The sequence below is a fragment of the Microtus pennsylvanicus genome, chromosome 10 (genome assembly GCF_037038515.1).
Source record: "Microtus pennsylvanicus isolate mMicPen1 chromosome 10, mMicPen1.hap1, whole genome shotgun sequence".
In the NCBI taxonomy this organism is placed as follows: Eukaryota; Metazoa; Chordata; class Mammalia; order Rodentia; family Cricetidae; genus Microtus; species Microtus pennsylvanicus.
This window is the reverse complement of record NC_134588.1, coordinates 23,494,289-23,511,113: the sequence shown is the minus strand read 5'-3', so window position 1 is coordinate 23,511,113 and position 16,825 is coordinate 23,494,289. Positions and strand designations below refer to the sequence as shown.

Genomic DNA, 16,825 nt, shown 5'->3' with positions numbered 1-16,825 from the left:
GGAAGGGTTAATTTAGGTTCACAGTTTAAGGCTGAGCAAAATTCCTGACAGTAGCCAGGTGAGACAGCTGGTCACATAACATCTTCAGTCAGGAAGTAGAGAGACGTGGATTCAGGTGCTCAGTTCACTTTCTCGGTTTTATTTGGTAGACTCCAGCCACTGAACGGTAATTGCCCACATTAATGGTGATTTTTCTTTCCTTAGTTAATTCAGTCTAGAAACTTCTTTATAGATTGGTCAGACATTTGTTTTCTAGGTGTCTGTAGATCTTGTCAAGGACTGAGATGGACATTTGAAGCGCCATATGGATCAGGTAGAGCCATGACAGAAGGTTCAGGAAGAACATGCAAACACATAATCTCCCTGGAGGCTCCATCTGTGCAGGCAGATGACCTAACTGGCCCAGGAGTCAATCCGGGCATTTTCTGATGCTCTGACTCGGAGCTGCTACTGAGTTCACGACAAGGAGGTGAACACAGAACATATGGTCTGTGATTCCCTTTCCTCAGGAAGAGGAAAGATGAGAGAGGGCAAGGACAGTGCAGGTATGGTCACTCTTCAGCGGGCATGGGCCTTTCTTCTTCTTCATCTTCTTCTCTTCCTCCTCCACTATTTCAAATATTTTTTCGTGACAGGGTCTCATACAGTTCAGGCTAGCCGTGAATTTGCTGAGCAGCCCATATTCTTGGATTCTTGACCATTCTGCCTCCATTTCCTCGAATGCTGGGGTTACAGGTGTGCAGCGCCAGGCCTGGTTTCTCAGTGCTGGCATGGGATAGCCTGGGGTCCACGCATCCTAGACAAGCCTCAACCAGTTGAGTCTCACCCCAGTCTGACTTTCTATCCCTTCATGCACAGTGGGCTCCTTTGTTCTTCTTCCTCCCCAGCTGTTAAGCAGGCATTTCTCTGGTGAGACCCAGCTGTTTTAGACAGCAGCCAACAATTGTCCTCTGGTGTCCTGACTGCCCCTGGAGTGTCACAACTTGTAGGTCCTCTCAGTAGTCGGAACTGCACAGCACGTGGATGTTCCCACACATACATTTCTGTCATTTTACCCTTCAGCCTCCCCACTTGGCATTTCTTAATTCAGTATACAGGAGACGGAGTCTTGTGTAAACCAACTCACTCTGTAGCCAAGGATGACATTGAACTTCTGATCCTCCTGCCTCTACTGTTAAAATCCCAGGTTTACCAGCGTGCCTAAATACTCTCAGCATATGCAGTGCTGGGGATGGAGCCCAGGGCCTTATGCATGGCAATCAATGCCTCATCTAACTTAGCCATATCCCCCAGCTCTACAGTTGGTATATTTAAAGCCGTGAGTTCATATCCATGTTTCCAATTCAAATCTATAGGGAAATGCTAGCCCTTTCATTTTCCATATTTGCATCTCCTTTCTCCAGGCTAGTCCCTTTGGTCCTGGCCTCTTCCACCTCCACACACGTGGTTCCTATGGCGGTTTCCTGCTGGCTCCACTCTGCCCTCTCCCAGCCAGCACTGAATGTGCATTATTAGCTAGAATGCCAACACCATCTCAGCTGTGACGTCATATTTGCTGTCCCACCATATGTGTTGAAATGTTCGAAAGTGAATTACAGATGTGGTACTTATCTACCCACTGACCACCACAGACGGGCATTCTTCAAAGTCTTATTGGAAGGGAGTTAGAGAGGAGGAGGAAGGCATAGAAACAGCCATGTACATCTGGACTACAAATACTTTCTCCATACCAGTATCCTTGCAGTAGGTTTGCCTGTAGTTAAGGTAGTAGCAGATGTGAAATTGTTCACTCAGCACCTTTGGTGAGTACCCACCATATGCCAGACCCCACTGCCAACATTAAATGGGAAATGAAAATGTGATACCCATTCTTGGAACTAGGGATGTGACTCAGTAGGGTACTTGGTTCCTTTGTTACATGATTGTTCAAAGTCAGCCTAGGCTACGTTAGGCTCTCTGTTTCTCATGTGTATGGGCACGTATGCTCACACACACACACACACACACACACACACACACACACACACACACACATGCCTATCACTGCATGGTGATATGGGAAACCAGCATGGGAGCAGAGTGCAGTGTGATGTCGCCATGTGTGCAGGGCAACTTTAGTAACTGGGTGCAGGGTGTGCAGAGAAGGCTCCCCAGGGAGCTGCAGAAGGGAATGTATTTGGTCAGTGGCTTAGACTACCTCTTGTCATCTAAGATTGAAGGCGCCTGGAGAGCTGATGGCAAAGGACTCAGTATTTGGGACACATTTTCCCACACACCATTGAAGATTGAGAATGACGACAATGGAGATGTGGCCTGCGACAGTTACCACAAGATTGATGAGGACGTGGTGGCCCTTCAGAACCTGGGTGTGTCCCACTACCGGTTCTCCATCTCCTGGCCTCGAGTCCTCCCAGACGGAACCACCAGGTTCATCAATGAAGCAGGCCTCAACTACTATGTTCGATTAATAGATGCACTGCTGGCTGCTGGCATCACACCACAGGTGAGGGTGGTCCCTGGAGGTAGTGGGTCAGGAGGACTCCGTTTAATATACAAACAAGTGGTGGGATTTATTCATTTACTCTATATATTTTTAAGGTGTGCTGCCTGCTTCTCATATCTATTTATTTATCTATCAGATACGGTCTTACATATTTATCTATTTATCTACATTTGAGAAAAATCTCCATTATCTCAGCAGAGCTCTTACTCTTTATGTATCTGAAGATGTTCTTGAACTTCTGTCCTGTATCCCACACCTCCTAGTGCTAGACTTACAGGTGTGCACCACCGTGCTGTACGGATGGAACCCAGGGCTTGCTGCATGCTAGGCAAGACTCTATTGCCAACTCCAGAATTTGTGTGTGTGTGTGTGTGTCAGAGAAAATCTTTATAGGAGTGACCACTTTCCTTCCCCCATGTGTATTCTGGAGTTTGAACCTACATCATTAGGTTTGGTGACAGGCACCTTTACTTTGTGGGCCATCACCTTAGCAACAAAATGGTTTTGTAACTTGAGTTTTGAATTGTCCATAGATTCACATGGTGCAGTGTTAGAGAATGAAATGTTTTCTTTCCTGTCATGGAGAAAGTTCAGAACTCCCTGAACCTTTCCATGTCATTGTCCTAGAATGTCTCATGTTGTTGGCTTCCTGAGAGATGGTGGATAGAACATTGTTCTGGCTTCCCCGCAGGTGACCATGTACCACTGGGACCTGCCCCAGGCACTGCAAGACATTGGGGGCTGGGAGAATGAGACAATTGTGCAGCTGTTTAAGGAGTATGCAGATGTGCTCTTCCAGAGGCTGGGGGACAAGGTGAAGTTTTGGATCACACTGAATGAGCCCTTCGTCGTTGCTACCCAAGGCTATGGCAATGGGGAGCACGCTCCAGGTAAATATCCTAGATCCAACTTGTTATCTGTTTGGATAATGACATTCTCAGGACAGTGAAGCCCTGGGATCCAGTTTCATAAGAAGTCACTGACAGGCAGTGCATTTCAGTCCCTACCTCCACAGGTCTGGGGAGACGGCTCAGCTCTAAAGTGCTTACGGTGCAGGTCTAGGGGTCTGGGTTCTCTCCCCAGGACCCATGAAAACCCAAAACAAGTAAACAAACAAACAAACATACAAACACCTGGTAAAGTGACACATTGTAACCCTAGCCCTGGAAAGGCAGAGTCAGGTGACCCTCTGGGGCTCCCATGTCCCTCAGTCTACCCTAGTTTAGGTCCACAAGTGAACCTGTCACAGAGAAGTAGGTGGTCTCTCTGTGAATTATATCTAAGGCTGTCCTCTAGCCTCCACCTACACTCACACAAGTCAGCACATGCTCCTGCACACACATGCTCCTGCACACACATGCTCCTGCACACACATGCTCCTGCACACACACGCTCCTGCACACACACGCTCCTGCACACACACGCTCCTGCACACACATGCTCCTGCACACACACATGCTCCTACACACACATACACACTCCTGCACACACATGCTCCTGCACACACACATGCTCCTTCACACACACATGCTCCTACACACACATACACACTCCTGCACACACACATGCTCCTGCACACACATGCTCCTGCACACACATGCTCCTGCACACACACATGCTCCTGCACACACACATGCTCCTACACACACATACACACTCCTGCACACACACACACTCCTGCACACACATGCTCCTGCACACACACATGCTCCTACACACACATACACACTCCTGCACACACACATGCTCCTGTACACACACGCTCCTGCATACATACGTGCTCCTGCATACACACATGCTCCTACACACACATACACACTCCTGCACACACACATGCTCCTGCACACACATGCTCCTGCACACACATGCTCCTGCACTCACATGCTCCTACACACACATACACACTCCTGCACACACACATGCTCCTGCACACACATGCTCCTGCACACACATGCTCCTGCACTCACATGCTCCTGCACACACATGCTCCTGCACACACATGCTCCTGCACTCACATGCTCCTACACACACATACACACTCCTGCACACACACATGCTCCTGCACACACGTGCTCCTACACACACACGCTCCTGCACACACACGCTCCTACACACACATGCTCCTGCACACACATGCTCCTGCACACACATGCTCCTGCACACACACATGCTCCTACACACACATGCTCCTGCACACACATGCTCCTGCATACACACGTGCTCCTGCACATACATGCTCCTGCATACACACATGCTCCTGCACACACATGCTCCTGCACTCACATGCTCCTGCACACAATGCTCCTGCAGACACACATGCTCCTGCACACACATGCTCCTACACACACATGCTCCTGCACACACATGCTCCTACACACACATGCTCCTGCACACACATGCTCCTGCACACAGATGCTCCTGCACACACATGCTCCTGCACACACATGTTCCTGCACACACACATGCTCCTGCACACACATGCTCCTGCACACACACATGCTCCTACACACACATGCTCCTGCACACAGATGCTCCTGCACACACATGCTCCTGCACACACATGTTCCTGCACACACACATGCTCCTGCACACACACGCTCCTGCACACACACGCTCATGCACACACACATATGCTCCTGCACACACACGCTCCTGCACACAGATGCTCCTGCACACACATGCTCCTGCACACACATGTTCCTGCACACACACATGCTCCTGCACACACATGCTCCTGCACACACACATGCTCCTACACACACATGCTCCTGCACACACACGCTCCTGCACACACATGCTCCTGCACTCACATGCTCCTGCACTCACATGCTCCTGCATACACACATGCTCCTGCACACACGTGCTCCTGCACACACACGTGCTCCTGCACACACACGTGCTCCTGCACACACACATGCTCCTGCACACACATGCTCCTGCACACACATGCTCCTGCACACACACGCTCCTGCACACACACGCTCCTGCACACACACATGCTCCTGCACACACACGTGCTCCTGCACACACACGTGCTCCTGCACACACACACTCCTGCACACACACACACTCCTGCACACACACGCTCCTGCACACACATGCTCCTGCACACACACACGCTCCTGCACACACATGCTCCTGCACACACACATGCTCCTGCACACACACATGCTCCTGCACACACACATGCTCCTGCACACACACATGCTCCTGCACACACACATGCTCCTGCACACACACATGCTCCTGCACACACACATGCTCCTGCACACACACACTCCTGCAACACACACATTCCTGCACACACACGCTCCTGCACACACACGCTCCTGCACACACACGCTCCTGCACACACACACTCCTACACACACACACTCCTGCACACACACACTCCTGCACACACACACTCCTGCACACACACATGCTCCTGTACACACACACTCCTGCACACACTCCTGCACACACACACTCCCGCACACACACGCTCCTGCACACACACGCTCCTGCACACACACGCTCATACACACACACGCTCCTGCACACACACGCTCCTGCACACACACGCTCCTGCACACACACGCTCCTGCACACACACGCTCCTGCACACACACGCTCCTGCACACACACGCTCCTGCACACACACGCTCCTGCACACACACGCTCCTGCACACACACGCTCATGCACACACACGCTCCTGCACACACACATGCTCCTGCACACACATGCTCCTGCACACACGTGCTCCTACACACACACGCTCCTGCACACACACGCTCCTGCACACACATGCTCCTGCACACACATGCTCCTGCACACACACACTCCTGCACACACACGCTCCTGCACACACATGCTCCTGCACACACGTGCTCCTGCATACACATGCTCCTGCACAACATTCTCCTGCATACACAGACACACAGACATACACACACATACACATAAACACTAATTTGAAATGGATGGGGAGATATTTCTCAAATCACAGATAGATGCATCTTTTGTGGCTCTTAGTTGGCACTTTGATTTGAGCACTTGTTCTCGTGATGTGGTTATTGTGACGATTGGGTATGTCCTCCAGTCCTGACCTCACAGTGGTCCCCTAGACCTCTAGGATGTCAACTGAGCCTACGTCACAGTAGAAGTCCCACCAGAAGTGGGGACATAAGCCACCATAGATCAATGTCTTCTCTCAGCCAGAGTGCTGCTGGATGCTGCCCACAATCCATTCCCTTCTTACAAGCACTCTTTGCTGCCTGTTCTCCTGGGAAAGGCACTATGAGGCTACTGTCTGCCATCCAGTAGGAAGGAGATGTGGGATTAGAGTGCCTGTCTCCCAGGTGTCAAATCCCTCCTGCCATACACAGGGAGGATGGTGTTTTCTGCTGACATCCTGTGTGTGTTTCCAGGAATCTCCTCCAGGCCTGGCACGGCTCCATACACTGTTGGCCACAACCTAATAAAGGCTCACGCTGAGGCTTGGCATCTCTACAATGACAAGTACCGTGCCAGCCAGGGAGGCGTGATTTCCATCACCATCAACAGTGACTGGTCTGAGCCCAGGGATCCCTCCAAGCAGGAGGACGTGGAGGCTGCCAGGAGGAACGTCCAGGTGTGTCCTCTGGGTACCATCTCTTCTTGGCCATCTTCTCTCCCACTGTGCTCTGAAAGAAGTAGATGGAGACCAGGAATTAAAGGTTTAGATCTAAGACAGTTTTGTTCTTATTTGATTTTGTGATCCTGAGGGGAATTGATCAACTGTTCTGTTCTTCAGGTTTTTCAACTGTGAACTAGATATTTCTTACTCAGAGGTTGTTGTTACAGAGGGGATGAATAATTTGAATTATGTGACTGAGGGTTTTTTTTAAAGATTTTTTTATTATTAATTTGGTTTTTGAATTCAGGGTTTCTGTGTATAGTCCGGGCTGTCCTGGAACTCCCTTGTAGACCAGGACATCCTGGAATTCACAGAGATCTTCCTGCCTCTTCCCCCAGAGTGCTGGAATTAAAGGTGTGTTCCACCACCTGCTGATTTATTTTATTTTTAATTCTGTGTATGCATGTGTGCCTGTGAGTGCAGGAGCCTGTGGAGGTCAGAAAATGGCATCAGATTTCCAGGAATCTGTGAGCCAGGCTATGGGGCACCAAACTCAGGTCCTCTGGAGAGCGGCAAGTTTCCTTGACTATTGAACCTTCTCTCCAGCCAGCGACTGTGTTTTTAGCCTTAAAAAAAAATTGTCTGTGGGTTGGCAAGATAGTTCACTGGGTAAAGGTGCTTGCCAATCCAAGTTTGGTGACTTAAATTCTATTCTCAGAACCCATGTAAAGAAGGAAAGAGGCCTGGCAGTGGTGGCACACGCCTTCAACCCAGCACCTAAGAAGCAGAGGCAGACAGATCTCTGTGAGTTTGCTGCTAGCTGGGTCTTGAAAAGTCACCAAAGCTACAGAGAATCCCTTTCTTGGGCTGAAAAAATAAGGGAGGAGAGGCAGCTGTAGAAAGGGCTCATCAGGTAGGAGCACTAGGCTGCTTTTTTAGAGGCTGTAAGTTCAATTCCCAAGAGTCACGTGGTGGTTCTCCAGCTTCTGTAGTGTGACCTGATGCCCTCTTCTCACAGAAAGGAATACACCAGATAGAGCACTCATACACATTTTAACAAATACGGGAAAGAAATCAGTTCTCTAGGACTGAAGAGATGGCTCCTCAGTTAAGAACATTGTCTGCTCTTCCAGAGGATCTGGGATCAATCTCAGCACTCACAAGGCAGCTCACAGGGTCTGTAACTCACAGAGGTGTACATGCAGGTAACACCAATGTACATAAAATACAAATAAATGAACTTAAAAATAAGGAAGGCTGGAGAGAAGAGACTTTACAGAGTTGTCTTCTGACCTCCACCATGGCACCCACCTTCACTCTACCTCATACACAGAGATGCGCACACCACAGCTGCTGCTACCACCTCCACCTCCACCACTAATGATGATGATAATTTAACAAGGAAACTCATTAGTTGAATGATTGGTTAGCATGCATGGAGCCTGAGGTTCTGTTCTCAGCTCTGCATGAGCCTGGTTGTGGTGATGCTTGCCTGTGAGCCTAGCACTTTGGAGACTGAAGCAGGAGGATTGGGAGTTCACGGGCATCCTTGGCTACATAGCAAGTTTGAGGCATGCTTGTGCTACAGTGCAACCTTGTCATATGTGGTCCTCATTGGATGCAGCACTGACTTGATGTAAATTTCCTCCACTAAACCTCCTGCTTTGCCTACAGTAGCTGTAGCCATGACCTCTGGGTGCCAAGAGTTCCTTAATTTCTTAGTAACTCTAGAGCCCCTATTTTCTAATACTCAGAAGAAGGGTGTGCTTATACAGCCTCTGGAAGTCTATACTCTAGTAAGCAGATGCCAGCAGGAAACAGTCATGTTCAGTGAAGACCCATGACAGGAGGGAGAGAGTGACCCCCATGGTACAACCTCCCATAGCCTGTTGGTATCTGGGAGGTATCAGTTTCAACAGTGATTTACCCCCACACAGTTCATGGCAGGCTGGTTTGCACACCCCATCTTCAAAAACGGAGATTACCCGGAGGTGATGAAGACATGGATCCTTGAAAGGAGCCTGGCGGCGGGCCTCACCAAATCGAGGTCAGTGCTGTATCCTCAGCGGTGAGTGAGCGGTGTGAGTGTCAGTGCCAGGAAGGGCACCGTGCCTAGAACTGGAGTCCTTGCTATGAAGATGGCATGTGATAGCTTCTGTAAAACTCAGGAAGACACTTAGGGTCACCCATTGCCTCTGACTCTTACAATCTTCTGCATCTCCTCTTCTGCACATAGTTCTCAAGGGGAGGGCGGGTTCTAGGAAGACACCCAATTATGAGAGTGCTCCAAAGTCCCCCACTCTGCACCTTGTCCAGTTGTGGCTCTCTGTTAATTCCCATCTAGTGCAGGAAGAGTGTTTTCTGATGAGACTGAGTGAGCCACTGATATATGGATGGGGCTTTTTGTTTTGATTTTTGTTTTTGAAATAGAAGAAACAAAATTGGGTGAGCAAGAGAGGTTGGGAGGGTAGAGCTGGAGGAGGGGAAAACATATTCAAAACATTTTGTAGGACAAAAATATTTTCTTTTTATAAAAAAATTTATTTATTATATATTCAGTGTTCTGTTTGCGTGCATGCCTACACACTAGAAGAGGGTATCAGAGCTCATTCTAGATGGTTGTGAGCCACCAGGTGGTTTGTCAGAATTGAACTCTGGACCTTAGGAAGAGAAGACAGTGGTCTTGACCTCTAACCCTTCTCTCCAGCCCAAGAAAGAAGTTTTTAATTAAAACAAAAGAAAACTGAGCTCAATCCTGGCACGGGAATATGCCTGGTGAGACAGTCGCTATTGTTATTGTTCTCCAGGATAGCCGCAGAAACTGTCCAAGAGTACCCGGTCCTAAGCAACTCCACTGCCTTGCTCAAGAACTAGTTCCCCAGTTTGCTTACTTGCTCTGTTTATCACCTTGAGAGAAAGCTATTGCTTGGGGACTGTCTGGCACAAGCTTTTTGTCTTTTGGTGATGGTGGAGGGTCATCTGTCTATCTGTTGTTTCATTGGTTAATTAATAAAGAAAACTGCTTGGCCTGATAGGTCAGAACATAGGTAGGCGGGGAAGACAGAACAGAATGCTGGGAGGAAGAAGGCAGTGAGGCAGACGGTATAGCTCTCCTCTCCAAGATGGACGCAGGTTAAGATCTTTCCCAGTAAGCTACCACCTCGTGGTGCTACACACATTATTAGAAATGGGTTAATCAAGATGTGAGAATTAGCCAATAAGAGGCTAGAACTAATGGCGCAGGCAGTGTTTAAAAGAATACAGTTTCCGTGTAATTATTCTGGGTAAAGCTAGCCGGGTGGCAGGAAGTGGCCCGTCACGCCTACTTCTACAATTTGGCCAGCAGATGGCAGTGGTTTACAACAGGGCATCCATGTTTACCTGTTCTGCTGTCTTCCTGGGAGCAGCATCTGGAAGTTATGGTTTTGAGAGTAATAAAGGTCAGGGCCAGAGTGCTCCACCACCAAAGTGATGTTCAGAACAAGGCTGCCTATCTTCAAAACCAACATCCACAAAACCTTTCCACAAAAGGCTCAAAAAGATGGCTCCTGGCCTTTCAGGGAGAGACTCAAAAGCCCAACTCTAGCTCAAGTGTCTGGCAGAGGATGATAGGAATTCAGCAGACATCCATTCCTAATAGCCTTTGAGTCTGTCTCCCAAATCTTCCTTCTATCACAAAATTGTAGTTCTTACCTTGTAGCACGCACCTGGCCTATGTAGGGCAGTCCTGATGTTCAAGGCTGTGCCACTGTGTCTGATGTAGCAGTCTGCTAGTGGGCATTCTGGACCCTACACACAGCTGTGTCAGCAGCTACTGCACACCTGGGTCAGAACTAAGTGGTAGGGTCCATAGGCAGAGTCTGGCTGCTCCAGATGGTGGTGGCCAGCAGGGAAGATGAACTGGCATGGGATTCTAGTCCTCAGTTTCCTCAGTACAAAGAAAAGTCCAAAGACCAGGAGGTTGGTTGACCTGGGGATATCAGAGCCAAGGCAGGGTATTGGAGGGCTGGGCCTCAGAACAAGAAGTTGTCTCAGGGCTATGAGACAGACGGAGGAAGACTAAGCAGAATACATACAGCAGAGTTGAAAGGAGCCTGCTGCAGGGCAGGGCCACATGGAAGCTGGACAGGGACATGGCCTTGAGGTCACAGCTGAAGAGCCATTACAGACTCCAGAGAGAGAAGCAAGGGTTGAGAACACAGGTCATTGAAATAATCAGACACGAAAGTCCACAATCCACCATTCAGTTCTCAGAGCTTCCCCGTTAGTAAGGACAGACAGCAGAGGACACCTGAATGAAGCAAGCCCAGGAAAAGAGAGGAGCAAAGTGTGAGCTGGGAGGACACGAATGGCAAAGACTAAATTAAACACATAAAGGAATAGTTAAAAGAAATTACCTCAGATGCAGGCTTGGTTGTCAAACCTATCTTACATAATAAAACTCAGAATGTCTGAAGGTAATGGGGCAGGGGTGGGGGACAGCCCGCAGGGAGTGTACCCAGGACAGTGAGACCAGTGTGCAGGTGGCTCTTTGGGGAGGAGAAGGGATGGAGCAGTAGGCAGGAGCATCACCTGAAGAGCTTCCCTTTGTGGAGCTGCTCTAGTCATAACCACGTGTCTGGAGTTCTGAGTGCCCCTACCCACAGTCTCTCCTCAAAGTGTGATTCCTCCTGATTCTTCCCCTAATGGTTCCCTCTTCCCAGGCTCCCTGAATTTACAGAGAGCGAGAAGAAGAGGATCAACGGCACCTTTGACTTTTTCGGGTTCAACCACTACACCACTGTCCTGGCCTACAACCTCAACTATCCTGCTGACATCTCTTCCTTTTACGCAGACAGGTAAGACAAACAACAGGATAACCGAGGCAGGAAGTGCCCTCTGCCCCGTGTGGACTCAGGTCTGTCTGTCCTAAGAACATACCTGGTTGTCTGGATACCAGGGTTTGCTTGATGGCTACAGCACGTGGCAGCCATGTGACATTGCATCTCCCAGCTGCTTTCCATAATACATGTCCTTGGCTTCTTTTTCAATACAAAGGTCAAACTAGTATATCTGTGCTATATAAATAGTAAAAATGCATGGAGGAAACACTGAGAAACCAGAATAAGATATCCTTGCGTGAGACTGGGAGAGGGTTTCGTGCTTAAGAACACTGGCTACTCTTCCAGAGGTCCTGGGTTCAGATCACAGCAACTACATGCGGACCTACTCTCTGACGGTAGCATTTACTTTCAGCAGGTGACATGTGGAGCTGTTCATGTTACTGTGAGGTGCCCTATGTGACAGAAGGTTAGATGTCACCACTGAGGCCTCCTCTGGGTTTATAAACAAGATATCGTCTTTACCTTGTGAACTTGCAGGGGCGTGGCCACCACTGTAGACAGCTCTTGGCCAGTCTCTGGCTCCTCCTGGCTGAAGATGACCCCTTTTGGCTTCCGGAGGATCTTGAACTGGCTGAAGGAAGAATACAACAACCCTCCAATTTATGTCACAGAGAATGGGGTGTCCAGACGAGGGGACCCAGAACTCAATGACACTGACAGGATCTACTACCTCCGCAGCTACATCAATGAAGCCCTCAAAGGTAAGAGCTTCTGCCTCACTGCCTGGCCCCAGTGAGCCCCTTCTTTGCTAGAGCATAGGTGTCTGCAGGATGGGGACACTAATGACAAGGCCCATTGCTCAGAGGAGATTGAGCATTTGTTGAGGCTAGAATCAGAGGTCTTTTCCTTCCTAGACTCACCTACACACAGCAAGTAAACCCAGTTTCCTGAACTGGCCTGAGTTAGTTCCTGACCTGAGTCCTCTGCAACCCTTAGTCTTTCTTGCTGTTTGGCATCTCTGCACATTGCTTTCCTCTGTGAGCAGGCAAGAGTTGTCTGGTGGCTCTAGGGCCTTTTGATTGCAAGGTAGAAGGACTGGGGTGGTAGCTCAGGTGGAAAAGTGTTCACTGTACAACCCTGAGCCCTGGGTTCGATCCCAGATACTGTGAGGAAAGCTGGGCATGTGGTAGGTGCTTGTAATCCCGGCACTGGGGAGGGAGAAAATAAGGATCCTTGGGGCTCCTTGGCTGGCAGCCTATACTACTTCTCTAGAAGAACAAGGTGGACAGAACCTGAGGCCCACTTCTGGCCCTACATGCACCCAAACGTAGCACTCACATGAGCATATATATATATATATATATATATGCATATATGTACATATATATAACAAATAGTTTATAGCTATATGTTCAAATATTAATGTGTGTGTGTGTAAACCCCAGGCTCCTCTACATGCACCCACACATAGCACTTATATGGACACATAGCTACAAACTATTTGTGAGATATGTATGTAAACCCCGGCCTCCTCTACATCCAAGCAAACAGAAGGGACGTCTTAACTACGGCTCAGATATTTTGCTTCTAATCGCTCCTGCCTCTCCGCCATGCCTGCACGGCCTGAATAGCCAAGACTGGCAGGGGTGCTGCATTCTTTTTTTTTTAACTTTAAAAAGAAGCTTTTATTTATTTTGTAGCATGTGCATTACAGGAAACAAAACACAAGAAGCCAAGAACAGTCACCCAGTCACATGCAGCTCAGCTTGCTGTGCCCCTCTGGGTGCTGCAAGTGTACACACATCAGGTAACTGAGGTTACACAGTATGCACCATGCTTGCCCCCACATTGTGATTATTCACCATCTAAAACCCCACACTACATGAGTATGTTGATAACCAAGAATACACCATGCCATCTCAATCTGTCAGACAAAGCTGTAATCCTATCTTCCTTGGGGTGCTGCATTCTTGGGGGTATTTTACATCAACATTTCAGGGGTTCTCGGTGATTCAAACCACATAATTTGCAATGAATCCACAGGTTCTCATCCTCTGTAGAGACAAAAGCAGAACCTCTTTTCCAAAGCATCAAATCCTTAGGCCCATATTTTAAAGTCAAATACCTTTCAAAGCAGTTCCCAGAATCAAATGTCTTTCTCCAGTCCAGAACACAAAAGACAACACAATAACATACATCTGTACACATTCTATCTTTTGGAGACCCCAGCCTTAGGGGGCGTGTCCACCTCGGGCTAATGTTACCTATAAATCTGCCGGGCGTGTGCAGCCGCCCCTTCTGCTTTCCTTGTCTCAGCAGGAACAGTGGTTCTGTAAGTCTATTTCCCCATTAAAGCTGTATATATTTTTACAATCTGTCTACATTCATTTACACCGTTACACTCCTGCCTTTTATTTATTACTTCCCTACTGGCCAGTCTTCTAGAGGGCATCTCTCAGAGAATCTCTGGGGATGAAGACACACATACTCCTTTTAATCTGACTTGGCTTGTTCCCAGTCTGGAACATTTAAACCCCCTTGTATACAAAATCTTCGGCTGTCTTCCTTGTTACTTCTGTGCCTTGTTGCTTTAAGAGTTTCAGTTACTTTTTGAGGCCTTTCAATTTACCCTCCTGCCTCTTCTTTATACTAATCTTTTGGAGGGTATCCCTCAGAGTATCTCTGGGGAAGAAAAATAAAACCATATCACCTTTCCCAATACGTTCCTCAGACAGATTGACCCCGTTTATGAATCCCCACCTTCCAGATATCAGTGGGACCTCCACTTTGCCATGCCTGCACGGCCTGGACTTGCCGAAACTGGCAGGGGGTGCCGGGATTGAGACACAGAGGCTTCCTTTTAGGTGGAAGAACAGCAATCTTTATTTTGCCCAGAAACCTTTTATACCTCTACTGCTTCTGTGGAAAACCACCGGCCAGAAAGAACACAAACTTTCTTGTCAATTACAGGCCACAAAGAAGTTCCCCTGTCAGTCAGGGGGAGCGAGGGCAGCTAGTTCACAAAACTCTCCATGGGTATTTCAAGGTTCTGACTCAGACCAATCCCCCCAGCTACTGAAGAAAGCTGTGGGGTTAGCTCAGGCTATCCTAGTTCCATTCAGAACTGAGCCTTTGTAGAAAGATACCAGTGGTCCCGCATGTCCACTGTAGAGAACCTGCTAGCACACAGGAAGGGTTCAGAGTTGGAACTCACACCCTACAAAGCACAAGAGTGGGGACAACTATGAGGCCGGCTTCAGGAGGACTGGCACATAGGGTCTTCACGTGAGTGTTCACACTCGGCATCTTTTTTAGCCGCTGTGCAGGATAAGGTGGACCTTCGAGGATACACGGTATGGAGTGTGATGGACAACTTTGAATGGGCCACAGGCTTTACAGAGATGTTTGGTGTGCACTTTGTGAACCGCTCAGACCCTTCTCTGCCAAGGATCCCAAAGGCGTCGGCCAAGATCTATGCCTCTATAGTGCGCTGCAATGGCTTTCCTGACCCTGCACAAGGACCTCACCCTTGTCTCCAGCAACCAGAGGGTAGGTGGCACTGGGAGGGACCAACACTGTGTGGTCAAGGATGAGGGAGAGCTGCTCTTTGCACCTGCCTTCCTCTAGTTCCTGGCCTTCTCCTGCCCTTCTGTCCCCTCCATTCATTAGCATGCGCTCCAGGCACCTTTTGGCTGCTGCAGGTCTCTCCAGCCTGTCTTACCCTAGAGTCTGGGCCCTGCTGTGGGAATGAGCAGAGGTAGATTCCTCCAGTCCTACCTCTCACTCACTGCAGCACCTTCCTTGAAAAGGACAGACACTTCTAGGCAGTTTCTAGGTCAAGTTTAAGGATTGTATAAATACTAAAGCTAGTACTTATTGTGTGAGTATAAAACAGAAATGGTTATGACAATACTCAGTGCTACACAAAGAGGATACAGTTGCCCAGCCCTGCATCTGAGTACCTAGCAAGTAGAGGCAGTAGAATTTGAAGTTCAAGGTCATCCATGACTACCTGGCATAACTGAGGTCTCTCTGGGCTACATGAGACCAGTCTCAGGTAAATAAAGGATGTGGCCGTGGGGTGGCATACTGAGATGGCTCATGGTTTTGTAGGGAAAAGCGTTATGGCGTGAGTTTAATACTAGGAGCCCAAAGTGAAAATAGAGACCTCCTGAAAATTATGCTCTGTCCATACGTGAGCATCATGGGATGCACATACAAAAACACCACCATGAAGGTGATCCATGCCGACACCACAGCGGTGAGCTTTCTTTTGTTGTGTATGTTTGGGAGGAGGGTACTAAGCAGTCTCTTGACTCCAGGATCAGCGGGACCTTTCCAGAATGCCAGAGCCTGAGTCCCCATTGTCCTTTCCTAGATGCTGAACCCACTGCCAGCCCTGTGAAGGCAGAAGTGCCCTTCCTGGGGCTGATGCTGGGCATCACAGAAGCACAGACGGCGTTGTATGTGCTCTTCGCTCTTCTGCTTCTTGGAGTCTGTAGCTTGGTGTTTCTATTGTACAAATACTGCAAGCGCTCCAAGCAACGGGAAACACAGCCAAGCCAAAGTGAGCTGAGTCCAGTGTCTTCCTTCTGAGGAGTCGCCAGCTCCTCTGTTGTGCAGAGAAGCCCTGTGCCCTGTGCCTGCTAGCACAGACTCCTGACCACAAAAGATCTCTTCATCAAGGCTTCCTGCACTGTGGAAGATGGTTTCTATCTTGAAGCTTTCTAAATTCTCAGTTGAAATGAAAAACATCTTCTTCAGTACTTGCAATTTTCCTGGGGACTCCAAGAAGCTTTGCCAGGTACCCTGTGGAAATGCAGAGACTTAACTGTGTAGCGGTTCTATGTGTTCATTTCGGTGTCTGATGGCAGACTCCAAACTAGATAAGTACAAGTGAA

The 16,825-nt window shown here is 48.7% G+C and overlaps 1 protein-coding gene across 1 annotated transcript in view; it reads left to right on the top strand.

The window, feature by feature from the left end:
- Positions 1-16,520, top strand: part of LOC142859213 (lactase/phlorizin hydrolase-like) — a 40,545-nt gene extending 24,025 nt beyond the window's left edge. Inside the window, exons 10-17 of the mRNA XM_075989557.1 lie at positions 2,213-2,503; positions 3,195-3,393; positions 6,914-7,116; positions 9,039-9,148; positions 11,805-11,939; positions 12,462-12,685; positions 15,240-15,473; positions 16,303-16,520. Coding sequence (XP_075845672.1) covers positions 2,213-2,503; positions 3,195-3,393; positions 6,914-7,116; positions 9,039-9,148; positions 11,805-11,939; positions 12,462-12,685; positions 15,240-15,473; positions 16,303-16,520 — 1,614 coding nt within the window. The remainder of the gene's footprint in view (positions 1-2,212; positions 2,504-3,194; positions 3,394-6,913; positions 7,117-9,038; positions 9,149-11,804; positions 11,940-12,461; positions 12,686-15,239; positions 15,474-16,302) is intronic.
- The last annotated feature ends 305 nt before the right edge of the window (positions 16,521-16,825 follow it).